Genomic DNA, 27,989 nt, shown 5'->3' on the forward strand with positions numbered 1-27,989 from the left:
AGTGAAGGAATGAGAACAATAGAATGACATGATCATAACGGCGGGCAGAAGAAATTATCCTAGCGACAGAGTGTTGCACAGAAATCAAGGGGGCAAGATGGGAAAGAGGAAGCCCAGCCAGCAAAGAATTACAGTAATACAGGTGAGAAATGACCAGTGCATGAACCAAAGTCTTAGGGTAAAAACCAAAAAGACCTGATTCTTGCTAGATTATAAAGAAAGAAATTACAGGACTTTGCCACTGCCTGAAATAATTTTATCAAGGAGACAAGCATTCACCACAGAAAATATGGTGCAGAAAAATATGGCAGAGAAACAGCACTGTACTCAAATGTTTTAAAAGTGATGTTCTCATTGGGTTTCTGCAACTCAGGACTTTATCGTACAGGGGAAAATAGGAGGGTCTTTCTAGAGTACATGTATTGACCTTGATCTCCAAGAATTTCTTAAGGCAAGCACTGAAGGTGTAATAATCCATCATTGTGGTCTCATACTGGCCTATCATATCAACAAGCCTAAGCGGGAAGGTGAAGATGTTACTAAGAACTTTGGCCTGTTACAGACTGCCAAAATAAAGCTGCTTCGGGTCTCTTTGGAGGTATGCTGTTTAAATGATGCATGCATTCTAAGAATCCGGAAACTGCACCAAAGCTGCACTCCAGTGCTTAGGAATGGAGTGTGGCTTTGGCGCGACTTCTGGACTCTTAGGATGCATGCATCATTTAAATAGCATACCTCCAAAGAGACCCGAAGCAGCTTTATTTTGGCAGTCTGTAACAGGCCTATATCTCACTCATTTTTGTCTCTGTTACAGTTACGGAAAGAGGACACTTGTGTGCACGTGCGACCTGCAAAAATGGATTTTATTGCATGCCAAAGCGTCCTCCAAAAGGCCCCATTCCGTCCCCCAGTGCCAAGCCATCCCAGTTCAATGCTGAGGCACATGAAAGTTCTGGTCGGAAGTCTTCTGGCCGAGCAAAATGGTGCCCGTCAGCACTGAACCGGGATGGCTTGGCACCGGGAGGACGGAATGGAGAACGCTTTGGCTGGTCATGTGCGCATATGAGCGTCCTCTTTCCATACCCGTATGGAAATGGGTATGGGTGCGATAAAGTCCCAAGGGAGGGGTTAATATATTATAAAGATAGAGAGAAACCATGTAACCTAGACCTGGGTGAATGTTACAAAATACAGTATTATCAAGGAGTGACAGAGAGGTAATGCTTAGTATTCAAGAACAGTTGCTTATAGATAAGTATATAAATGTTTGTGCTTAAATTTAAACAAAAACATTCAGATGATGATAGATACTGGTAGTGGTGAAGGACTGTTAGAGAGGAACATTCTACAGACTGCTGAGCTTTCAGTTTGTATAGCTTTGATGATGGAAGAAAGATGGATTTGAAAACTGGCTTCACAGAATCAACACAGTTGCAGCTTTCAATTCTGTTAATGGTTTTCAGTTAGGCATGGAGGAGAAAGTATTGAGAATCCATGCTGAAAACATTAATCATGAGGAATTAGAGAAACAACAGAAAACACTGGCACAAACCACATCATATTTTCCAAGAGAGGATTCTCTCAAATCAGATTCCAATAGCAGAAGTAGCGCAGGTTTGCTATAGTACTTTCTGTCATTTCAGTTAAATAAGCAAATATTCTGGTAGCAAAATGCTTCTAAGGATATTGCTTTAGTCTGAAATTTTTAAAAGTCATTTCAGATAAGGCAATATCATTGGAAGCATTATACATTCAAGTCACTCCTGAGAAAGCTGGATTAGGGCCATGGCAACTGTATGCTGCGGCCCCAATCTGCTTTTTTGCCAGTCCAAAAAGAAGTGGCAAAGTTGTCTTTTCCTGTGCCACCATGGCTTTATGGTGTTCCCACGACATGCGGTGTGTAAACACAACACCACTGGAGCACCTGGAAGCCAGACCATGTCTGGGCAGCCATACAGTGTGAAGCCAGCTTCTGGGCATGTTGGGGGTGTGCCTTGACTGCATGACATAGTCCCAAGCTGTCTGGAAGCTGGCTTTGTTGGCTGGTCTATTTTGCCCCTTAATTTCTAAGACAAAAATACAATCAGTTTTGTCTTTATTATTCTTGTAGAAATAGAATACAAATAGGTGCTTTGGCATGTACTAACAAGGTAGTTGTCACTTCTACCTGCTACTGAGTGCATCCTACAATACTGGACTGCATTGGAGACATATTTTTTTCAAAGGAACAAAAAGGTGTGAAAATTGTGTGGTCAGTTTTCACCAAGGAAGAACAGAAAAATCGGCCTCTGTGGGACGGATAGGGAATGGAACAGCGACATCCTGGCATGCAGTAAAATTTGTCCTTTCCCTGTTCCGTTCCCTTCCTGCCCCCTTTCATTCCGTGCCATTTCTGTTTCCCAAGCCCCGTGCAATAAGCTCCAATGTCACCTTTGTAGAAGTCCACTATCATAGAAGGCTTTCATTCAAAACTGAAGAAAAGAAGACAAATGCCAAACAAATTCTTTGGAAGATCAGTCCAAATAATTTTAGTCAATACATCTCTATCTGAGGATGGAAGATGCAGAGAGAAAGCCTATAAGATGCTAGATTCAGTGTACTGAATACCCGGAGAACTGATACAAAATTGAACCATCACTGTTTTTTAAACTTGTATCTGTACTCTCACTTAACAGTGATGTGAAATGGGCAGACTCTTGATACAGAGTTCCACATTGAGATTACCATTGCCAAATTTCTATATTTTATAACAAATAACGAAAAAGATTGTCTCCAATGAGCAGAATATAGATTAAAGATGAGAAGATGGGTTCAATCAAATACTTGGATGTAGTGGCAGCCAAATCAAAGAATTAGTCTCTTTTGTATTTTTTGTTCATATGCTTGATGCCTAATGTGGTTGAACTTTCATCTTAATAACACAACTGTGAACCAAGGACAGGAACTGGCTGAGAAGGAGCATTGCAAAACCCAAGCTGAAAATAAAAATGAACATTAATATTACATGTGTAGAATTCCTATTCTTTCAAAAGGGGGAGGGGAAGAACCTGAATCTGATCAAAACACTAGAAGGCTAGCTGCAATATAAATTTAAAAAGCAGACATTTGAGGACAAGCTAACCAAGGTTTATGGTGAAAACAACCATGCAATTTCAAGTATTGTAGTATCAAACGGAGGAAGACATGGGAATAAAAAAGGAACGTGGCAACACTTTTAAGACTAACTTATTTTAATTTTAGCATGAGCTTTCATGGAAATAAACCCATTTCTTCAGATGTAGTACAGTGTAGCATAGAAGTGTCACAATGGCCATGCAGCCAGTGTGGAGGGAGGATAGAACAACTTAAAGATATTTACAAAAATGGCCTCCAGTGGTGGTTATCTTTGAAAAATCTCATTGTGGTTTGCGCTCTCTCTCTCTCTCTACTTTATTTGAAATATTTTTCATGTTTTTTGTACAGAATGGCAAAAAAATGATGTGCAGAAAGAAACTAGAATACAATGAGGGGAAAGACATACAAAATATAAAATAAACAAAATAAATGAAAGGAAAATCTCAGACTTCTAAAATTTGTGTAAGTTTGGGTTGAAACTATTGAGAAATTAGGTGAAAATGGGTCCACCTATTTAGTCAGATAAACAACATTTAGAAATTTGATCTCAGTTTTTTTGGGGGGAAACGTCCATGAATTTTCTCATCCAGAGTGGAAGACCCTATGGATTATTCAAAGATCCTCTCCCCAAAAGTGCACAGTACTCTGCCCAGTTTTGTGCTGGGGATTTTTGGATTTGTAGTCACAGTTCCCAGGGGAAAGATGTGTTCTTTGGCGGGTTACAGACCACCTGTTTGGGGCGGGCTGCACCCACCCCTTTCCCCGGGGTATTGGGGCCTCAGTGTCCAGAGCGGCAGCCGCTGAGGCCCCGATCTGCCGCTTTGCAGGCTGCAGGGAAGCAGAAAAAGGCCGCTTCCCCGCAGCCTGGAAAGGGGTGTCCTTGGGGCTTCAAGCCCCAAGGACACCCCGCGGCGGCAGGGAGGAGGAGAAAGGGGCCGCTTGGCCCCTTTCTCCCTTGCTTCGCTGGGCGCAGCCATTTGAAGGCTGCGCCCAACGATGCAAAGCAGCGACGCAAACCAGGAAGGAGCTCCGAAATGGAGCTCCTTCCTGCTCTGCACAAAGGGCGCACTAAGCGCCCTGGCGTGGAGCGATGACGTCACATCCGCGCCACCCGATATAGAGGCGGCATGGTCGTGACATCGTCATGGCGGCCCCCATGTAGAAGGGGAGCCGCCATTTTGTAAGGACTCAGTCCATACTAGGGTTAGGGGGGTGCGGAAGCACCGCACCTTTCTAACCCTAGTACGGACTGACTCTGTACTTTCATGGCGGTCTGTAACCCGCCTTTGAGTCTGCAGATCCCTCATTTTACTTTTATCTTCCCCTGAGGTGTGACATAAATCTCCTTGATAAATACATTTCTTTGGTTTGAGGAAAGAGATGTGACAGTATTTTCTTCTTCCTGGTTGCCTGCAAGTACAAGTTTGCTTAAAATGCTACAAATCCTGCACTTATTTCAGAACAAATAAGAGTGCAGTTGCCCATCCCTGTAGTCATCTTACCAGACAGCTTTTTCTTTTTAATGGGACAGCTCCATATTTAAGCAGATAAACCTGCCAATAACACATCTAGGTTGTCTGATAATGCTTGGGGAGGAGAAAAATGTTTTGAAACTCCTGGTGTGTAATCCATCTCTGGCATGCTGTGGTCACTACTTGTAGGAATGAAAGTGGGAAAGAGCTGGGCTGGTTCACATAAATTTATCATGTGCCTGTTGATGTAATGGATTACCAGATATTGAAATATTAGAATTGGACTCATAAACAAAAGCTATTTTTCACTGACCAAATCCAATTTTGAATCAAGCTAAATCCAATTTTGATTCAAGTGAACATCCATCACTAAGTGTTAGAACAATTTGTCACAAACATGGGTCCCCACTGAAGATACTTTCAAAAGGTTTTGAAGAATGCTTTTAACAATAGAAGAATTTAGGATTTAGTAGTACAGTTAAGCTATAAACACCCCAAAAACACCAGATCCTATCTGATACTGGAAGCTAAGCAGGGTTAGCCTTGGTTAGTACTTGAATTGGAGACTGTCAACAAATATCAGGTACTGTAGGCAATATTTCAGAATAAGGAACTGGCAAAATCACCTCTGAGTATTCCTTAGCTAAGAAAACCCTATGAAATTCATGGGGTCACCATGAGTTCAAAGGTAACATACTCCCCCTTCCCACAGACATCATTATAACACCTTCTCTCTCATTTGTCCCTTATTGGCTTTTCAGACATGTAGCACATGCAATATGGTAGGAAAATGTAGTCTGTATTTTCAGGAAAAGGTTTCATCAGTGGGGGTTTTCTTGTTGTTGTTGTTGAGAAATATACAATATATAAAATATTATATTTTGCATTTTATAAAATAAAATATAAAAATAAAATGCTTTAATGAAGTGGGGGGGAGAGATAATTGGAATACCATGGAAGTTTAGTCCAAGGTAGCTTTTCCTATATTCACTTGGATCAGAAGGCACCAGGTAATATTTTGTTTAAAGTTCGGTACCTGACATCCTAAACCATGTAGAATAGCTCCACTTAAAATCTGTATAAATTACCACTTAAAGCAGAAATACCTTCTTGTCTTAAATAGCAAATTTTCACTTTGGCCTAGTTTTTGATCCATTAATTCAAGATAATATAGAAACAGAGATAAATTTCTTCCTGTTCTGTGTAATTAGACATAGGCCGAGTCCAAAATTCAGATCAAAAACTATCTTCTGTCCAGGCTACAGTATGAAAGAAATACATCTATGCATTGCACAAAGACAAAACATATGTTGCAATCAATGATATACATGTGTATTATCCTCATTAATAGCACCATTTCTATTGATATATGTCACAGCTGCCACTCAAATTAAGCAGTGACAAATAATTGTGTCACATGAAATTAAAAAAAAATAGTCTATTGGATTAAAATTGTATGTGTTCTAATTAGTTTAGATGGGGACCAGGCTATTAGGAAACATTCTGACATGTATTTAGCACTAATTTATTTAAAATAGCCAGCTTTTCTCATGATTGATGTGCTGTCCCTCTTAAGATCCACAACAGCACTAAAAGTAATTGTTGTTGCCCCTATGGATTCTAGAGTTTAAAATTTAATGTTGTAGTTCAAACACAGCTTGTCCTGTTGATTTAATTCAAGTGCAGTGAATCTAATTTCAATAAATAAATAAATGGACATGGAAAATATGACCAGAGGGTACAAGAAGTTGTGGTTGCAGAAAAGATCTCAGAAACTTTCTCAAATCAGGATAGGGCAGGGCAGCAGTAGCACATACTTTAAAGTGGAGCAATTTGTTCTGCAGAGTAGTCACTCTGCACACCTAGCACAAAGGCAACCGAAGCCCATTGTATTGCATTTTTTGTACTTACTTACTTCATTAACATGTCACCTTTCTCTTAGGATGGAACCCAAGGTGGCTTCCAGAGAAAACAAATTAAAATGCTTATAATAAAATTTTAAAACAATTAAAGGTCCCCACATTAAAACACGATAAAATCATTTAAAAACCATACAAAAGTTAAAAACAGATACATCTAAATAAGACCCTTCCCTGATTTACCATTAAAAGCTTGCTTAAACAAAAATGCCCTTGCTTGCTGGAAAAATGAACACAGAGAGGAAACCAACCTAACCTCTCATGGAAGGGAATTCCAGAGAGTGGGAGCAACCACTGAGAAGGCTCTCTGTTGTGTCTTCACCAAGCAAGCCTGTGATGGTGGTGGGACTGAGAAAAAGCTTTCCCATGAAGGTCTAAGGGGTGAAACAGATGGTCAATATAAGCAGGTTTCTGGCCAGCTTCGAGGCGCACACCTTGAAGCCGGCCAGAAACTGCGTCCAAGCCACACTACCGGGAGAAATGCTGGGCTACAAATGAGCTGGATTTTTCCACGTCTTCCCAGAAAATGTGAACCTTTGCATGTACATCTAAATGCACCAATGCCAGGGCAGCTCTAAAGCACTCTTTCTAAAAACCTAACCCTAATGGTTCATTTAAATGCCCTGTCACAGGAGCACATTTAAAAGGTATGGAGCTGCTGTGCCCAAGCAGTGAGGGTAGTAATGCCCCAAAGAGAAACCGTGACATCTACCATGGATGTGAGTACAACATACACAAAACAGACAGTCAAGGAGGGGGAATGAGGTGAAGGGGGTGAAGGGGTTTGAAGGGGAGCATGATTGTACTTTTACGGCAGCCATCCAGTTGGATGGCAGTCACCAGTAGTTTGCTTCTGCAAAGGTGTAAAGGGATGGTGGAGGGGAACAGTAATAAAAAAAGAACCCAGCGATGTGGCTTGAAACCATGCCATGTGGTCATGGTATGCACACTCCAGGCACCTTGGAGCAGATGATGCAGATGGTGGGATTTCAAGCCACTTTTTCCTGCCCATCTTTTTTGCCCCTTAGTGTCCTTGCAGGTTCCTATGGGGAGATAAGGTCTCTCAAATAGTCTGGATGTTAGCCCAGCTTTTCTCCCTGTAGTATGGCTTGGAAGCAGTTTCCGGCCAGCTTCAAGGTTTTATAGGCCATGACCAGCACTTTGAATGTTGCCTGGAAAGAAACCAGAAGTTAGTGAAGCTGTTTTAATAATGAAATTATATGCTTCCTAAAATTTCCCCAGTCAGCATTCTTGCCACAACATTCTGGACCTGCTGCAGTTTCTGAACCGTTTCCAAAGGCAGACTCACATAGGGTGTGTTACAATAGTGTAAACAGGATGTAATCAAGACATGTGTCTCCATAGCCAAATCTGACATCTCAAGGAATGGGCACAGCTAATGCAGTAGTTTTAGTTTTGCACTCCTGGCCACTATTGAAATCTGGTCATCCAGGGTCAGAGTTAAGATCAGGAGAACACCCAGGTTGTAAGGCTGAGATTTCAGGGGAGTGTAATTCCATCAACCACAGGAAATTCCCTATTCCTTGATCTGCCTTTCAACTGACCAGGAGCATCTCTTTCTAGTCTGGATTAAGTTTCAGTTTGTTTCCCTCATCCAGTCCTTTACTCAGATCATGCCAGAGGTGGTTGCTTTTGTAACATTATGAAATCTATAAATTTTTAAGACTATATTCCTAAATATGTTTGGAGGGCAGCAAACCCTGCTGACTATAGTGAAACCCAAGGGTGCATACATACATGGAATCTGTACAACTGTAGTAAATGTAGAATGGGGAGGAGGGGCACAGGTTCAGATACAGATATTTACTTAAAGCAGTGGGCCAATTGAAGAGAAAGACAGAACTGACACATACACCTGTACTGCTATTCTGTGTTTTATGTAAAGCAAGTTAACAAAACTCAGATCATGTCAAAGGTGGATAGGCCCATAGGTGGAAGAGTGAGTGTGCATAATTTAGAGGATTGAACAATTGCCCATAATGACCAAATCTGTAATTTCTATATTATGGGTTTGAAGATCAACAGAATATGAGTAAGTTCACTGGGCACTAACTCAGAGAGTTGCCAATTGCATGATAAATGCTTTTTATATAAATTGTTTTGTTATCTTTCTACTGATATCTTTCTACTGCATCCCCTCACTATGCATGATAATTGGAAAAAATTAAATGTCTTAAAGCTCTTAATAAAATGAATTTCATATATTATTTGCTGACATATTATGCATGTCGCTTCATAAATGTCTGTGCTTATCAGTACTCTTTTTAAATTATGCAACTTAAAATTAATAACCATTGGAATGCTTTCTTGATAGTTAATTTTCAAGTAATCTTAAAATAAAGTGTGACTCTGCAGTGATATGTGATCGTAAACACCCACATCCCCATGAAATACAACTCAGAAGAACCTTTGAATGTATTTTTAATTAATTGATTTACTTATACTGTAAATTTAATTTGTACTTAAGAGAATTGGAGAAGCATTAATGATAGCTACATGTTGCTTCTTTTCTGTGCTTTCTGTGTGAGTCCAAGAACTGGCACACTGCTAGATCTAATACAGAGCCTTAGTAATCACCTTAACAGCAAGTGCCACAAACACTGCATTAAAAATCAATCCATCAAAACAAGAAAATGCAAGATGGGTTTTCCATATATACTTACTTGACATGACAAGACTAGCAAAATCAATAGAGTTGTGATTTCTCTTTCACTCTTCACCACCTTTGACTTTCCTTGTATTACTTGTGGTGAATACTCATTGTGACCTATGGGAGGGGGCAATGAAGACATTTGGGAATAGTGCTAATGAGGTTTCATTTGAAAATGCATCTTTTTGTTGGGCTGGATGGCAGTGATAAAATGTTAGGTCATTCTTTCTGTCTCCTCCTTTTTTCTTGTTCATTTTATTTCTTAATTTGTCTCACTTGTCGACTGCATGAACAGTTAAGTGGATCTTAGAATGCAGCCTTTCTCCCAAGAAGCTGTACTGGAACAATTGGTACTGTCATGCCATTGATTTTGTTAGTGCTTCTGCCAAGCTGTTCTAATATGATAGAATGGCATGAAAGAAAGTCTTAAACAGTATTACTTTCTTCAGGTTTCATCTGCCAGCTATATGTATACTTAATCCCCTTAAACAGGGAATTAAAGATCTTCAGGTTTTTACATATTATTGACATCCTGTGAAGTCCTATAGCTCCTATGAAGCTTCAGTAGGACTGAATATGCTAATGAACATATTTAGCTTCATCAGAACTATATTTAGACTTCAATAATATGTTTTGAAAAAACCCTGGAGATCTTTAATTGAGCAAGTCATATACTCGCAGCCTCAAAAGACCTGGTGATAGGTTCAAATTAGGGTTGACATGTCAGAAATGACTTGAAAGCACATAGCAACAGCAATGAGACTAATGAGCACAAATAAGTATATTGATGGCAGTAGAGCAAAATGCTAATAACATAATAAAGAACAAAATTATTTAAATACTCAATTGTCAATGTATGATTTATTTTAAAATACCTATGGGCAGTTACAAGGCTGTAACATGTGGTTAGGGAACTTCTGAGCATCTAAGAGACATTTTCTATACATACCTGAACTAGTTGTGGGCCACAGCAGACCCTCCGGGTGAAAGTAGAAATGTCCAAATGTGGAAAAAAGGGGAAATATTCATAGAAGTCTCCAGGTGCTGCTTTGGCCAATGGGCCATGTGACTCCAGTTTCTGCTGTAATTAATCCAACCTATCCAACTCTCCTTTAGCAAATGTGCCTGTGAATTAATAAGCTGCCTAGACATATATATTCAATAAACTCCCTCCATATGTAGTTTTTTGTGGGTTTTTTGGGCTATGTGGCCATGTTCTAGAAGACTTTATTCCTGACATTTCACCAGCTTCAGAGAAATGACTCAGCATCCATTAGATAGAAACTACAGAAATTACCTGGAACATCTGCTATCTGGAAGGTCTCTTTGCTCTCTCGCCCCAGCCAATTTGATTCTTTGTCTTTTATGATCCTATGAATCCCCCTAAGAAATAATTTTCTTCATGTAGTTAGCAATGAGAAAGATACCTCTGCTAAGCCCATGAAGTGCAAGATTGGGTCACCATCCTCACTGCTTAAAAGAGAAATCCTAAATCCAGTGGCTAATTCCAACAGTAGCTCTATCAATACAATATATGAACAACAAATCAGCACTTCAGCCTGGTTAATTCAGTGGATCTAAAGAACTAGACAAAATCCTAAAGTGTAAAGACGTACAACTGAACACCAAAGTTAGAATTGTACAAGCCATTGTATTCCCCATTCATAGAATCATAGAACCATAGAATCAGAGTTGGAAGAGACTGCACGGGCCATCCAGTCCAACCCCCTGCCATGCAGGAAAACCAAATCAAAGCATCCCCAGCAGACGACCATCCAGTCTTCTTAAAGACCTCCAAGGAAGGAGACTCCACTACACTCCGAAGGAATGTGTTCCACTGTCGAACAGCCCTTACTGTCAAGAAGTTCTTCCTAATGTTGAGGTGGAATCTCTTTTCCTTCAGCTTGCATCCATTGTTCCAGGTCCTGTTCTCTGGAGCAGCAGAAAACAAGCTTGCTCCCTCCTCAATATGACTTCCTTTCAAATATTTAAACAGAGCTTTCATATCACCTCTTAACCTTCTCTTCTCCAGGCTAAACATCCCCAGCTCCCTAGTTGTTCCTCATAGGGCATGGTTTCCAGACCTTTCACCATTTTAGTCGCCCTCCTTTGGACACACTCCAGTTTCTCAACATCCTTTTAAAATTGTGGTGCCCAGAACCGGACACAATATTCCAGGTGGAGCCTGACCAAAGCAGAATATAGTGGCACTATTACTTCTCTTGATCTAGACACTATATTTTTATTGATGCAGCCTAAAATTGCATTGGCCTTTTTAGCTGCTGCATTGCACTGTTCACTCATGTTCAACTTGTGGTCCACTTAGACTCCCAGATCCCTTTCACATGTAGTTTCATTCAGCCAGGTGTCCCCCATCCTATATCTGTGCATTTTCTGTGTTTTCTATATCTGTACATTCTCATGTACAGATGTGAGAGCTGGACAGTGAAGAAATCAGATAGGAAGAAAATTAATTCACTTCAGATGCAGTACTGGAGAAGAGTTCTGAGGGTACCGTGGATGGCCAAAAAGACAAACAATTGGGTCCTAGAACAAATCAAGCCTGAACTCTGCCTGGATGCCAAGATGATTAAATTAAGGCAGCCATACATTAGCCACATCATGCAAAGGCATTGCTCATTAGAAAAGACAATAATGTTAGGAATGATAGAAGTAGAAAGAGAGGAAGACTGCACGTAAGATGGGTGGACTCAATGCGGGAGGCCATGGGTCTCAGCCTACAGGACCTGATGAGAGAGGATAGAAGATCTTGGAGATGTCTCATTCACAGGGTCGCCATGAATCAACGTTGCCTCAAAGGCAGCTAGCAATAACAACACTGTACTTCAGACTAACATTTGGATTTAGGCCTAGAGACAGTAGTATCTATTTCCCTCATATGTTCTTGTATTATTTTCCTTATTTCTATTAAACATAATATTAAATCATCATGCACAAACACTCACTGGCTATGCTTAATACTAGCAAGATTTCCAGTTATAGTATGCAAACTATTTTGAGACTTAGGGATGAAACAGAGTGCCCCTTTGCACCATCGTCTAGGATGCTTCAGAGTGTGGTATCAAAACAACACAAGCTCTGAAGCTGCCTGGAAGCCGGCATAATGCCCCCTGGTTGCCCTCATGTGGGCCGGCTTCTGGGCACTCCAGCGGCATGTCATTTAGATGCCGCATGCTGCAGGAGTGCTGTAAAGCCATGGCAGTGTAGGAAAAGATGGCAATTTGCCAGTGCAAAAAAGAAGGCAATTTGCTGCTTCTTTTTTGTGCAGGCAAAAAGGCGGATTGGGGCTGCGGCATGTGGTTGCCATAGCCCCAATCTGACTTTGTGAGGGTGGCTTCAAGCTGCTCCTTCGGGGCTGTCTGTTTTGCCCCCTAGTTTCAACATCTATCTCAAATGGGTGTTCTTGCTATCTTTAACCATGGCTAGCAATGCAAAGATAAGGAACAGGCAAGAGAATTTACTCCAAAGAATGCAAGGGAAAAGGAGTGAATAAGAATACATATGATAACAGCATGTCCCTGGTATTTTAAATATCTTAATGAGAGTGGCATTGATAATCTTTTCCCTGGGCTTGACTTTATAGGATGAAAGGAACAAGGTCAAAGTTAGGTAACAAAATTCTTAATAGCAAGTTTCAGCATTTCCTTTCTTTATTCTCAGAGTGTCCTGCAATGTTTTTGGTCTGCTGGTTGTTTTTTTAAGATGCCCTCTCCTCACCTTTTAAAACAATTTGTTTAAGAGATATGCACAGGGTACTTTCAGGTCTTATGGAAAATGTTCTACAATGCAGTAGGAAGGTTGCAAATGCAAAATATTACATATCTATAAATGCTGTCTGGTAACACCACTCATTCTTAATTTTGATATACTGGGGCTTGATTGCACATTACTAAGAATCTTAATCTTGACCACTTGTGCATCCATTATGTTACATCCCTTGATTAACTCTTGGAATCACCCCTTCCTTCTATGATTACCTCCATTAACATGATGAGAACTCTTCATAGAGAAATTCTATGTGAAATGAGATGGGGGGGGGAATGCTATTTTCTGGTGTAATATTTAGCTCATAACCTGCCTTGATTTTAGCCAGTTTTAAAATATTGTATTGAATATCAGAAGCCTAAATTTGAAGTCACTGAATAAATATTTTAGTACCCTGGATTGATGAAAAATAGATAAAACCTACTGAAATTGGAAGCCATACATTGCACAGGAACATGGACTAGGACCTAATAAAACTTTAAATTAGATAAAGGGATAATAAAAGTGAAGCTGAATTACAGTCTTTGGGGTGGAATGTCATTTAAGCTAACAATTTATATAATTTAATTCTATAGTGGTAGTTTAATGACTAATGTCCTTTTGTCGTATACCAGTTTAAGTGCTGCTAGGGACAAAGAGCATAATTTATTGATTCAACAATTTAAATAACAAATCCTACTTTTACACTAAAACATTATTTAATTTTCACATTAAATATTATATTTGAAAAAGACTGTCCATGATATGTAATATTCTGTTTAAATAACAAATTTTATTAATTAGTCAGCTGACCATATCAATAGCAAAGTACAAAATATATAATATAATATCTAAATGTTAGAATGTCCAAATACATAGAATGATAAAAAATGGATCACCCCTAAAAGTTCGTATAAAATTAACTAAAACGTTTTTTTAAAAAACCAAGTAAAAGTTAAAACAATACAATAATGCTGCCAAAAGATTTTCTCTGTTTTATGCAAGCACATAAAGTATACAGTATATTTAAATATGTAGTTTTTGACTAATTTCTTTCTCAGAGGAAGCAATGTGTAATTTTCTTCCTGATGTGAGAAACTCTTCAAAAAACTAGGCAGTTCACAAAGACTATACACAATGTGTAATTTATTATGTGCAGAATTCTGTCTGGTGTTTTTGTTACAAAAACATCAGCATTTTTTGTAATGCACCAAAAGTCACACACACACACACAGACACACACACACACACACACAATATCCCCATGTGGTGGTATTATGCAGAATAATTTCTGACCTGCAAAGGCTCTAATCAGTCCTGCATTCTCCTCATCAGATTTTACCAAGCCTTGAAAAACACGTTTTTAATCATTTTATTTTTATTTATTTTTAAATATTATTTCAGTTCCTAATATTAATAGATACTGAGCCTTGAGTAGATCACACAAAAATGTCACAGGGATGGGTGTAACAAAGATTTCTTTAACGCAACACAGTGATAGCACTTTGATAGCATTTTCATTGCCATTGACCCTGTACATTGCCATACACCCTGTACAACCTTGGTTGTAGTTTAGTAAAGTCTTAGAGATCTCTGGCAGTGAATTCTTAATACCAGTGAAATTGTAAATCCAAAGATTGCATGCCATGGAGCCATAATGGTGAAACTACTGTCCAAGTGCTGTAAATGTATTGTGTGAAAAAAGTGCTGTAACTGTATTGTGTGAAAGAACCCCAGAGATCAGATATATTATTTCTGTGAGGCAACGAGAACATAATGTCATTTCTTTTACAAAGTAACATAACAGTTGGTTACATTATCATTTAATGAGTGACAGTTGCTTGTTCTGAGAACTTTTGAGTGTTGTGTGGAGGTATTCTAAACCATTTTTGCCGTTTTATATGGCAAATAAGTTTATAGGAAAAGGTATATTAATAAAAAGTAGCACATTGCTTACTAGGAAGTTACTGATGGTGTAATGTATATTTTTGCTGTGTTGCTCAAAATGATAACAACCAAGTACAGATTTAACTCTAATCAAATAATATTAATTTAACAACTTTATGTCTTATAGATGAAAGAGAAGATGTTCAAAAGAAAACATTCACAAAATGGGTAAATGCACAGTTTGCTAAGGTAAGAAAGTACTTTATTCAACATTAAAATGAAATGTTTGATTATTCATTATAATTATAAATGTTCAAGAATGCTTGGTGTGTGCAAAGGTTTTTAATGACAATACAATGCTTGTACTCAGTGTGGCTGCAATTGGAGTGAGTTAGGATATTTGGCTTCTTCACTTAAAGCATTGATTTGAAAGATAAATGGAAACTATCAACACTTCTGAGAAATTTTACAGATGTATTGGCCAATTTCTAATGCAGTATTCTAGGGTAAGGAAATCGTGTTTTTGCTATTCATTAGCAGGCATTGCTAGATTAAGATGGATTTTTGAGTTCTGATAAATTTTACACCAGGTTTAGGGACTGAAGTTACATTGGCATCGCTTTCGATAGTCTTCCACTAAAAATGTATTAGTAATGGGATTTGATGGAAGTAAGCAGTTTTTATCTGTATTTTTCTCTGTTCTTTCCTGATATGTAATATAATAGATTTATAAGAATTCATGATAATGCATGAAGAGTTTTGTGAACGAATGCTCAGAGTAACTTGGTAAAAGATTATGTATGACTATCTTAAACGAATGGCCTTGATAGCAGAACTGAATCCAATGGCTAACATGGATTCAAAAAAGTTTCTTAGTAAGATGAGGACCTCTCTTTAATTAACAAGTGGTAAAATATTATGTCATGCTGATATTGGAACAAATATAGTTTGTTATCGAAGAGTCAAATAAAAACAATTAAAGGACACTGAATCATTCAGAGAAAAAGAAAACTATGTATAGTCTGTAAGAAACTTTTTGTTTTATCCCTAGAGAAAACAAGGCCTTAACTACTGAGTTCACAGTGACATTTCTGTACCAGCAGCATTGAAAACACTCTGTGTAATGTTAATTAGGGTTGAGCCGAGCATTTGCTAGATTCAAGTTTTGCAAAATAATATGTGAAATCAATCACTCATATTTTAAACATTTCTTGAGCTCCATATTTTATTAAAATTGTTATTTTACAGAGTTGACACTATGGATGAAGGGGGGCTTTTAAAAGCCATCTGAATAATGCACTGGGTTTTTGCTGAAGGCTGGTGATTTTATAAAAAATGAAGCCTAATTTCATTTAGATCTATCTCTAGGCTGTGTTTTTCCTTGTAAGACATTGGGCTCAGCTCCTTATGACTTTACAGTCCAAATGTACCAAGTAGCTAAGCTAATATGAAACTTCCATTTGATTGATGGAGTCTATCATGACATCATTCTGGCTAGATATACCTCACTTTCCTATTGTAACTTAGCAAATATATTGGCCAGATATATTCTGTATCTACATTTTTAAATTGTGTACTATTATATAAGGCTTCTTATATGGCTGTTCCTTTTGTTACAGCCACTGTTGACCATTATATAGATCATCTTGGCAGTATATAGAGCTATACATAAATGTTCAATAAATTTTGGTGATTTATGTGGAAGTTACCATGGGCATAAGGCAATACAGTGCTTAGGGTAAAGATACAGCCTTTGGAATTATATGGGCATTGGAATGATTTGGTGTGTATAAAAAAAGTGAATAGACTTAGAGAAATAGACAAATAAACTGAATGTGAACACTTTAATTTTCTGTTAACTTGGCTTCAGTCTACCAGGATGTCTGATTCTCCAAATTTATATTAGTTTTCCAACCCATCAGAAGATTTCCTGCATAAAGAACAAAACCTAATAAATGCATAAATAATAATGTTATTCATGCCATAAAAATGAATAACTGGCTTTCAGAAAACTCAACTAATATAGTTGACTTTGTTAGTTTGTGAATCTGTAATTGAACACAGTTGCAGCTTTGATTTTCCAGCTAATGCATATACATAGTGTGCCATTTCATACTGTGTAGCTAGATAAAATTTCTCATGGCATCTGATGTGCAATTAAAAAAAATGGTACTCAAAGAAATGTTTTTTCATTCATTATTCATTCATTCATTCATTCATTCGTTCATTCAAAAACAGACATTCATATTGTCACAACTGTAGAGATGTGCAGTATGTCAAGTAATAAAGAATCAGAGTATCATCACTGTTAAAAACTGACATGAAACACTAACTATGGGTGTTGCATAGATGAAAACTTAATCAGCCTTCCTCCATATGCAGACCATCCTTTCTTAGTGCCATTCAGGGCTGAGGAGAGAGGATGAGCAAAATCCCTGGCACCCCAGGCTCTTAGGTCCTGGATAGTGAAAAGAAACAATACATTCCAAAATAAATTTTAGTTTCTCAGCACAACAGAAAATGACTATAATGTCTGTTGCTCAGCTTAGTGAAGTGGGCTCATTCATATTACCTTGGTTTAGTGCCAACTTTCAATTGTCCTAATACCATTTTGAAAGGCAGAACAAGATATGAGATGGTGGTGGAACATGTAGTCCCATCTTGACACTGCCTCACTGGCGATAGCAATATTACTGTCATCAGACTAATACAGTGGTACCCCGGGATACGAAATACCCAGGTTACGAAATTTCCGGGATACGAAAAAATCCCATAGGAAATAATTGTTCCGGGTTACGAAAAATTTTTTTGGTGCTTTTCGGCGCTTTTTCGCACGAAACGCGTCTTTTCCCCATTAGCGCCTATGGGTTTTCGGCTTGCGAAGGCTTTTCGGGATACGAAAGCGGCCGCGGAACGAATTAATTTCGTAACCCGAGGGAGCACTGTACTGGCTGAGGATCAGTAGAGATATCCCAGAAACATGAGCTTCTTAGAGGTTATAATGGCCACAGGAGATTGATAATATGTTGCTCATGTCAGACATATTTTATCTAATTACCTATTTACTATGATGCAGAAAACTAAAATAAATAAATAAATAAATAAATAAATCAGTGATTAATTTTGGACCAATCAGACATAACAATTAACCAATAAAAGCTGGATAAAACAGTATAGTGTTTGCCACCAATCATGTGGCTGAAAAATAATGAGGAAACCAATTTAGCCTTCCTGGAAAGAAGGTTATGCAAGTGGGGCACTAATCATTCTACAAGTGGGGACATGGTAGGCATGTGATGAGAATCACAATATCATTTTGGACAAGTCTGTTTGGGTTTCAGAGCACATTTTTGCAAATTCTATATGTTTTTCACATGTGAAGTTCAGATCTTAAACATCAGGTACTGCACAACTGATGATGTTCTGGGCCTTGTTTATCTATTCAAGATCATAAGGCCATTTTGGCTTTCTAAGACCTCAAAAGACCACTGCTGCAGCTACCATTTGGGATGTCCAGAAATACAAATTCATCATATCCTCTCATTTGGGGAGTGATATTTGTACCTTTTCCCTACTGTTTCAGGATGAGAGGGGTGAAAGAGCACATATAATAAAACAGATGTGGTCCCTCACCCCTACCTCTTAGACTTTTGATCACTTATTTTACAAGAATGATTAAATCAGACAGATCAGATTAGTGTCACACTCCACCTAAAGTTAGATGATATTTATATGAGAATGAACAGACTCTTTTGGGCTTTTTATTATTAGATTTCATTGATATGTACATACATATACCTTCCTTTCAAGGAGAATCACTGACATAGCATGGCAGCTTAGTTATATTCCATAACATTACATGTTAGGCATTATTCCATTATGTTGTATTTAAGGCTTCTTATATTAAGTCATATAACCATCACATCATATTTATCAGGGTATTCCTAGGGACTTCTTCTCTCTATTCACCTCTTCAGCAGGTGGGCCCTTGGTATCCATTGGGGTTTGGTTCCAGTATTGCTTCTGGATACCAAAATCCATGGATGCTTAAGTCTCATTATATACAATGGGGTAGTAAAATGGTATCCCTTATATATAAACTAGCAAAATCAAGGTTTATATATTTTTGAAATATTTATAAAGCTGTGGATGGTCAAATCTGTGAATAAAAAATCAATGGCTATGGAGGGGTGACTTTACCTGTAAAAACACCAGCCTTCTAAGCCAGTTGACAGGTAACTTTGTAATTGTATCATCATAATGGAGTTATTGTCCGGGAAAGCAGCCAAAGGGCTGATAAGGCAGCTAGTTCACAAACAAACAACCCCCTCCCAGCACAGCAAAGTCAGTGTAAGCTACACAGTCCTAGAGAGTTGCAGTAGCTTTACCAAAAGGGATTACCAAGAGAATTGTCAGACGGTCCGAGGTTCAGGGTAACAGATAGGCAGGTCGATGAAGCAGTCCAAGGTCAAGGTTTCCGGGTATTCAAGACAAGAAGCCAAGGAGCCAGAGACAGAGTCTTTCCCCTAAAAGAGTCAGATATCCATTGGCAAAGAACCACACATGCTCCAGGTGCTTAAGAAGGCAAGGAGCTGGCCTTCAGCTGTGCCTGATTACGAAGACGCTTCTGATAAAGCCTCCGAGATCTTCGAAGGCCCTCTCTTTCTGCTCGACGCTCATTGAAGGTAGGCACACTGCCCAGATCCTCCTCCATGTCCACAGCCTCGGCACCAGGCAAACTTGACTGCTGAACCTCTGGAGGGGCCATAGACTCTGCTCCAGCAGAACTAGGGCCAGCCTCTGGCTCCTCCATTACAGGTTCAAGCCCCTGGGGCTCTGGCTCCTCCATTATAGGTTCAGATCCCAGAGGCTCTAGCTCATCCTCTGAGTCCTCCAAGCCATCTTCCAGGCTGGGCATGACAGTTATCCCTAATCACATAATTTTCTATTGTGTCTGCTAAGTCATTATACAGACAATTCCTAAAGGATTTTACATATTCACATTCTTGTCCTTTATCATACTTTAGATATTTTACACTTAACCTGTAATCCATGACAATCTCATCTGTTTCATGAATTTTACAACTCTGTCAGGCAGTTGTGTACCACAGGCACTCAGCGATTAAACTTTAAGAACTTGTTAATCAAGGTTTAATGCATTAATCACATGTAAGCATATATACAATCACAGAGTTGGAAGAGACCACAAGGGCCATCTAGTCCAACCCCCTGCCATGCAGGAACACACAATCAAAGCATCCCCTATCAGATAGCCATCCAGGCTCTGTTTAAAGATATCCAAAGGAGAGCTCACTACACTCTGAGGGAGGATGTTCTACTCTTGAACAGCTCTTACTCTCAGGCTTCTTCCTAATGCTGAGGTGATATCTCTTTTCCTGTAGTTTGCATCCATTGCTGGATTCAATTCTATTCTCTGGAGCAGTAGAAAACAAGCTTGCTCCATCCTCCATATCACAGCCCTTCAAGTACTTAATCAGAGCTGTCATATCATCTCTTAACCTTCTCTTCTCCAGGCTAAACATACCCAGCTCCCTAAGTCTCTCCTCATAAGACATGGTTTCCAGACCCTTTACCATTTTGGTCACCCTCGTCTGGACACGCTCCAACTTGTCAACATCCTTTTTGTCCTAGCCTTACCAGAATCAGCATTTTAGGGTGGTATGTGGGGGCTTATCAGGATCTTGCCTCAAGAAAGCTACATGTATCCTTTCCTTCCCATTGTGGAGACCTCCTAAGCAGCCTCATTTGTGGCTCGGACTTATCCCTTTTATTTTCTCTTAACATCCATGCAGGACATTGCTTCTCCAATCAGAACTTTAGATCTTATCTTTTTGCTTGACACTGTAGAATCCATGCATAACTCTCTTTTAGAATACAGCTCTACTACTTGTCACAGGTGTCTCTAAAGTATTAACTTACAGACTGACCTGAAGTCATTCTTTGTGATTTTTAATTTACATTCTTTAAAGAAACATCAATAAGCATTTCCCTTCTTTCATTACAAGACAGAAAAAGGGCAGATACTGGCTCAGATTGTAGGCTCTATATTCTACTATGAATAGGTTTCTACTAGGTTAAATGTAATTATTCAATTTTATATAAACATTTTAATGATATATGCACATGCTGAGTAATTGTCAACTAACATTTGTCTGGCCTGACGATAAACTGGGAGATTTTTTTTTTTTTAAATAACCCACAAAATGGGGATTTAGGGACAGGAGAAACAATGTGTGTGTGTCAGGATTTTGAATGATCAGAGGTGTTCAAGAGCTTCATTGAATCCGCTAAAGGCTTTAGCCTTCATGATTCCTATCCCCGTGTACTATGTCAGGCAGCCATAACAGTGCTTATTTTTCTATTGCTTATTCCTTATATTGTTGAAAAATCTATTCTTAATGATCATAACAGTTAAACTATCACATAGTGTTAGCTTCTAATCTCTATTTGTTTCTTATATTTTTCAAAGGCCTTGGAAGATCTTGGACGTGTGTGTGTGTGTGTGTGTGTGTGTGTGTTGGGGGCAAGGGGTTCCCACACACAACTGTATTATTTTTGCAACAGCTGGTCATTCTTAATTACAGTGAATTTTTGTATCTGTATCTCTGTACATATGCATGCACATGTGATGTTGTAGAAAGTGCTGCTGGTAGCCAGTGATACTGCTTGAAATGTCCAGAACATCCCATTGTTCTAGTCTAATTCTCACCCAGTGACTTACATACTTATTGCTTATAGTGAAATACTTCCAAGCACTGGTAAATTTATAAGATAATGATAACATATTAAATATTAGTGACTTTTCAAGGTGCTCACACAATTAACATGTGTGCAGTCACACAAATATAAATTCCAAAAATGCAATTGGGATAACATTGCTCTTTAAACAATTTCAATTTATTTTCAGCCAGGGCATTAGTGCATCAGTATTTGTCTGCACTGAATAGAAAGTATAAAATATAGATATAATACTAAGGACAAAGATTTGCTTGCAAAGAAAATTTTATAAGGAGATTTTCTAACTTGTATTATATATTGTGACTGATGCTCTTTACAGTCACATTAGATGTGCCTTCTTATTTAGTTCCACTGAATAATTACTAACAAGCATAGTGTTAAATATTGGAAATTTTAAATTCAGGGATGAAATATGAGTTTGAAACCCTTATGCAGAAAAGTATTTTGGTTAAACATGAACTGGATGAAAAGCCAAACCCTTTGACAGATATAATGAATGATAGAATATGTATGTGTGTGTATTCTGGTGTGGGAGGAAGAGAACTACAACTCCATTGATAGCCAAAGGATGTTCCAGAGGGGGAAAAATTGTCTATTTTCCTGATATCTGTGAGAAGGACCTCAATATTCTACGTGTATATGTCTGTGCATGGATGTGTGTATACACATATATGTACACACACACACAGAGAGAGAGAGAGAGAGAGAGAGAGAGAGAGTTGTAAGTCTTTACTACATTTCTTATCTTAGGTAAGATTGACTTATTTCTGCAATTTTATTTCCACTGTAAGAAAGTCTGTGAAAACTACATAGTTTTCAAAGACTATTCACAATTCAGGATTTATCTGCATAACATTTCAACGAGGTTATTTGCACAGAAAACAGCATATTCATGTGAATTTTATGCAGAATAAGTCTTCAACCGCAAAGATTCTCATCCATCCAGGAATCTTCTATTGTAGGCCCGTTACAGACAGGCCTAATATTACGGACTGGGTCCATACTAGGGTTAGAAAGGGGCGTCACTTCTTGACGCCCCTAATCCTAGTACGGACCCAGTCCGTACAAAATGGCAGCGCCCATTCCACATCGGGGGTGCCATTACAACATCACGAACACGCCGCCTTCAAACGAGGCAGCGCGGACATGACGTTGTCACACCGTGCGAGGGCTCCTACAGTGCCCTTTCCGCGTGCGAGAAGGAGCTCCGAAACGGAGCTCCTTCTGAGGTTTGTGTCCCTGGTGCAGCCTTTAGATGGCTGCGCCAGGGAAGCAAGGGAAAAAGGGGCCGAGTGGCCCCTTTCTCCTCCTCCCCGCCGCCATCGGGTGTCCTTGGGGCATGAAGCCCAAAGGACACCCCTTTCCTGGCCGTGGGGAAGCGGCCTTTTGCCGCTTTCCCGCAGCCTGGAAAGCAGCGGATCGGGGCCTCAGAGGCTGCCGTTGTGGCAGCTGAGGCCCCGATACAGTGGGGAAAGGGCCACTTACAGGCTGCCCCAAACGGGCGGTCTGTAACACGCCAGAGTTTCTCAAATTTTAAAAATGTATTGTTGACCATTTACCAAAATATTTTCAAATATTTTTTCCTTCATAATACAGAGAAAGGGGGGATTAAGCTCCTTCTTCTCTTTGATACCAGAAAAACATACATTCTTCTTTCCTAGACCATACTTTGAGCATCACACACACACACACACACACACACACACACACACTGATGACACTTATGCATCATGATTTTCAAACTGACTATACTATGGACTTTATCACATGAGCCACTTACCGTGCTGGAAACATGGCCCCAATACTTCAAAATTGCGGAGGTGGGATCACCGGTTGTGCTTCTGAAGCATCACTGAAGCATGACAAATCATTCAGGGAGAAGTCATTTTTGTAATAACAGGATCTTCCGTTATTACAAAAAGGGCTTCTCCACAAATGATTTGTCGATGGGAGAAGAGCGAAATGCTTCAATTATGTTTGAGAAGCACAACTGGCAATCCCACCTTAGGATCCAAGGCACAGGCCACAATCCTCTGGCTTTAATTTTAACATTGCTCAGTTCTTTCTGTTTATTTGGTATATTTATTGATATTTTACCAGTCTTCATTTTTTAATTGCTTTATGTGTGGGGGATGGGGACTCTCAAGAATTTCCATGTTTTACCAAATGGAAATACGTTTTTGCCAGACAGACAGACAGACAGACAGGCAGATTGCACCAAATTAGGAGGAATAGCTAATACCCTAGAGGACAGGATCAACATTCAAAATGACCTGAATAAACTAGAAAGCTGGGCCAAAGCAAACTAAATGAAATTCAACACGGAGAAATGTAAGGTACTCCACTTAAGACAGAAAAATAAAATGCACAGATATAAGATGGGGGACACCTGGTTGAATGAGACTACATGTGAAAGGGATCTGGGAGTCCAAGTAGACCACAAGTTGAACATGAGTCAACAGTGCGATGCGGCAGCTAAAAAGGCCAATGCAATTTTAGGCTGCATCAATAAAAGTATAGTGTCTAGATCAAGAGAAGTAATAGTGCCACTGTATTCTGCTTTGGTCAGGCCCCACCTGGAATATTGTGTCCAGTTCTGAGCACCACAATTTAAAAAGGATGTTGAGAAACTGGAGCGTGTCCAAAGGAGGGCGACTAAAATGGTGAAAGGTCTGGAAACCATGTCCTATGAGGAACGACTCAGGGAGCTAGGGATGTTTAACCTGGAGAAGAGAAGGTTAAGAGGTGATATGATAGCCCTGTTTAAATATTTGAAAGGATGTCATATTGAGGAGGGAGCAAGTTTGTTTTCTGCTGCTCCAGAGAACAGGATCCAGAACAATGGATGCAAACTGCAGGAAAAGAGATTCCACCTGAACATTAGGAGGAACTTCCTGACAGTAAGGGCTGTTCGACAGTGGAAGATGTTCCCTTGGAGTATAGTGGAGTCTCCTTCCTTGGAGGTCTTTAAGCAGAAGTTAGATGGCCATCTGTTGGGGATGCTTTGATTTGGATTTCCTGCATGGCAGGGGGTTGGACTGGATGGCCCGTGTGGTCTCTTCCAACTCTGTGATTCTATGATTCTATGAGATACTGTGGCTTGTGTTCACATAAAAGCAAATAGTTATAATTTGCTTCTTGCTGTCAAATGAAATGCTCATAATTTGCTCTTTATAATCATGTCAGAGGAGGACAGGAAGGGGAAAGGGAAATATAAGAGAATGTTAAAATCCAAATCCTATGGAATTCTATGTTATAATCCAAACATTATAGAGTCCAAATCCTAAATTAAGATGGACTTCCCTTCAGGTTTTTTTTAATTGAATTTTCATTTATAGGAATGGTAGGAAATGGAAAGAGCTTGTAGGGAGATTGGGTGATATTCAGAGTGAAGATAATATTTTAAAAGTCATTATATGGCTTTCTCCTTTTTTCTACACATACTCTTTGATCCATTTCACAAATACCTTTACAGATTCCCATCCTGGTTTTGAATATAACATGTCCCCCCCCCCCCCCATTATATTGAATATATGTTTTTCTTTCAAACCTACAGTGATTTATAAGTATCTTGGAGGAAGAAAAGAAATGAGCTTACTATAGCACTATGATATTGGTTTTGGTGGTGCATATGTCTGGTTTGCCAATTTGTAAACATCACCATATTTGCATGATTGTTGCTGGCAGAAGATATCATTGTCACTGTGATTAGAACTCATTGTTGCTAAGCCTAGCCATCTTACAAAACCCAAGATAAATCATTTTAAAAATAGTCAGTTTATCTCCTGATATGTTTCTTCCAGATGGGTCGAAGCTCAATTTAAAATACAAATTGAACTGCATGCAGACAGAAACAACAACAACAACAAAAATTGGGGATATAGTTGTATTATAATAATATAGCAGAAAGTAGTCTTAACATGAGATTAGGGAAACTTAATGTGGAAAAGACTGATATGGCCCTGGATTTCAAGACTTGCTCAAGTATACAATTACTGTTGTTGTTTTTCTAATTGGCTAATTTTTCTCACTCTGACTACCTAATCATCTATACATATATAGGGGGATGAGTGATCAGGAATGCATAGTATCCTATTGACTAACATATCTAGACATTTGGTCACTTGACTACAGGTTACATTAATCATTGGGGACCACAGTGGCTGACATATTAAATTTCTGTTTTACCTTATCCTATGTCTATCCTTAAATTTTTGCCCAACATTTTCATGTTCTCATGGAGATATATGACTTTTCAGATAAGTATAAAACAAGATATAGGGTTAAAAGATCATACTCCCAGATTGGATGGCACACAACAAACTACTGGGGTAGAGGAGGTGACAATTTTAATAGCTCTGTGGCTAATGACACAACTGGACTCAAGCTAAAATGATCTTCAGCTTTTAATGTGCTCAGAGGCAAAAGGAAAGTAGCAAGCTCCACAACACATAATATATGAGTGTGGAATGGAATATAATCTATACACATTGCAATACTTAGGATGACAAAGCTAAAATGGACAGGATTGGGATATTTTCGGTTAGATAATTACACAGTGTTTTACTTAGGAATGAAAATCTATGAATGTGAAAATTATTCTGGATGCTATTTTAGTAATCTACAAAATCACTTTGAGAGCTCATTGAAGTCCCTATGGAATCATACTGCCTGATGATATTCAAGAAATACATGGGTAGCTTTGACCTCTACTTCTGTAAAAATGAAAGTCTACATGTATGTGATGAAATGAGCTATGAAGTTAATACATAATTGTTAAATTATTTGTCCAAGTATTTCTACACACAGCATCAAATAGCCTCATATTGTAATTGGCATATTCTTTGTGAAAATAAATAAATGTGTGGCTTTATCATTCAGCACCAATATTACATTTTCTTTTGCATTGCTAGTTCACTCGTGTCTTTATAGAAGTGAGCTATTTTTAGCTCTTTCCCTGTATTCATCTGTTGGAGAATTAGCCTTTTAGCAATTAAACTCCTGATTATTATTTTTTCTTTAGTTTATAGATGAGCTGTGCATATTTAAGTTTCCAATGACAAAGAATAATGTGGACCATTGAATATGTCTATGCTTATTGTCATCTTTATTTTATTAGTTCAAGGAAGAAAATAATAAAAGTTAATGTTTAAAAGTGGTGTATATTTCTCTCTAGGTTGAAAACTTGTTGGTCACTTCATTTTAGTTGAAATGTAGATTAGACTCTTCAGCTCTGTCTCTAACCCTTTAATTCTCAAGAAGGGGACTATGAAATGAATGAGATTTCACTCATCTAGGCACAGGGCTTTTAGTACTTAAGTGCTTAGAAGTCTGGGTCTGCATGGCTATAATACTTAATAAAGTTGGCAATGTTGCATTAGGGTCATCACATTGTTCTTTTTGGAGAGATATCTCACCTTTAAGAGTAAAATAACAGACTGGTACGACATAGAATTCTCTGTGCTAGGAACAACTGTATCTCTACAATTTGTCTGGTGCAGTTTTAGATAATTTTGTTCAGTTTGGCTTGGATGAAAAGTTAAAGAAATTTCTTCATAAATAGGAAAGAAATATGTTTTTTAAATGTACTAGGAATCAGATTAATAGATTTATTCTTCACTACTTGTAACCTATTGAAGAGGGCACTAAGTTGAAGTAAGAGAGCAGACTGGGAGACCAGCAGTTTTTGTTTTGCCTTATTTGACCTAGAACCTAGGTCAATTGATGGCAAGCAAAGAACCCCCATTGATCTTTATTTGAATTTGTCAAATTTCTTCCATTCTCTCCTTTGTGATCTTCTTTTGATCTTGAAAATTTGGAAGAGAAGAAGCATCACTTTCACAATATTCCCTGTATCTGTTTTAGAAGGATCTTTTCCCACTAATGTTGGCTTCAATACACACTAAACTAATCAGACTTGACTCTCCTTGAAATCAGTGTGAAAATTTAAGACATGACTAAGTGTGCCTGGCTTAGTCTGATGACCTGTTATTTTCCTTCTGATGTCAGTGTTAGACCCAGTTGACAAAAGTTTGTATCAGCAAAAGACTGCTGTTTCTACACCAAAAGACAGAAGGATTTCTCCATACTTATCTACAGAACAAATAACTAATCAGTAGGTTAAGTGATGGGGGATAAGGACTGCCCACATGAGCCAAAATGCCAGTGTTCCCCCAGCCTTGTGTAGTTCTGTTTGGAACATGCAGGCCATTAGCCCTGAGCCAGGATGGGCCTGGACCAAGCAGACCTGATGGAACCATCCCAATCCTAGGCCAAAGGGGTTTCAATGGCCTGCTGTTTGCTGTGGAGTTTGGTGGAAACACCCTGGTAAACCCCAGCATAACAACCCTGCACACCCTTTATGTTACTCAGATGTTGCTGCTAGTGAGAAATGTGCCATTG

General features: G+C 38.7%; 1 protein-coding gene across 13 annotated transcripts in view; it reads left to right on the top strand.

Moving 5' to 3' along the window:
• The window catches only part of DMD (dystrophin), a 1,477,396-nt gene that overhangs the window by 363,773 nt on the left and 1,085,634 nt on the right, over window positions 1–27,989 (top strand). For all 13 annotated transcript variants that reach the window (XM_042458881.1, XM_042458877.1, XM_042458883.1 and 10 more), the window contains exon 2: window positions 15,016–15,077. In XM_042458881.1, coding sequence (XP_042314815.1) covers window positions 15,016–15,077 — 62 coding nt within the window. The remainder of the gene's footprint in view (window positions 1–15,015; window positions 15,078–27,989) is intronic.

This window comes from Sceloporus undulatus, chromosome 3, assembly GCF_019175285.1.
Source record: "Sceloporus undulatus isolate JIND9_A2432 ecotype Alabama chromosome 3, SceUnd_v1.1, whole genome shotgun sequence".
In the NCBI taxonomy this organism is placed as follows: Eukaryota; Metazoa; Chordata; class Lepidosauria; order Squamata; family Phrynosomatidae; genus Sceloporus; species Sceloporus undulatus.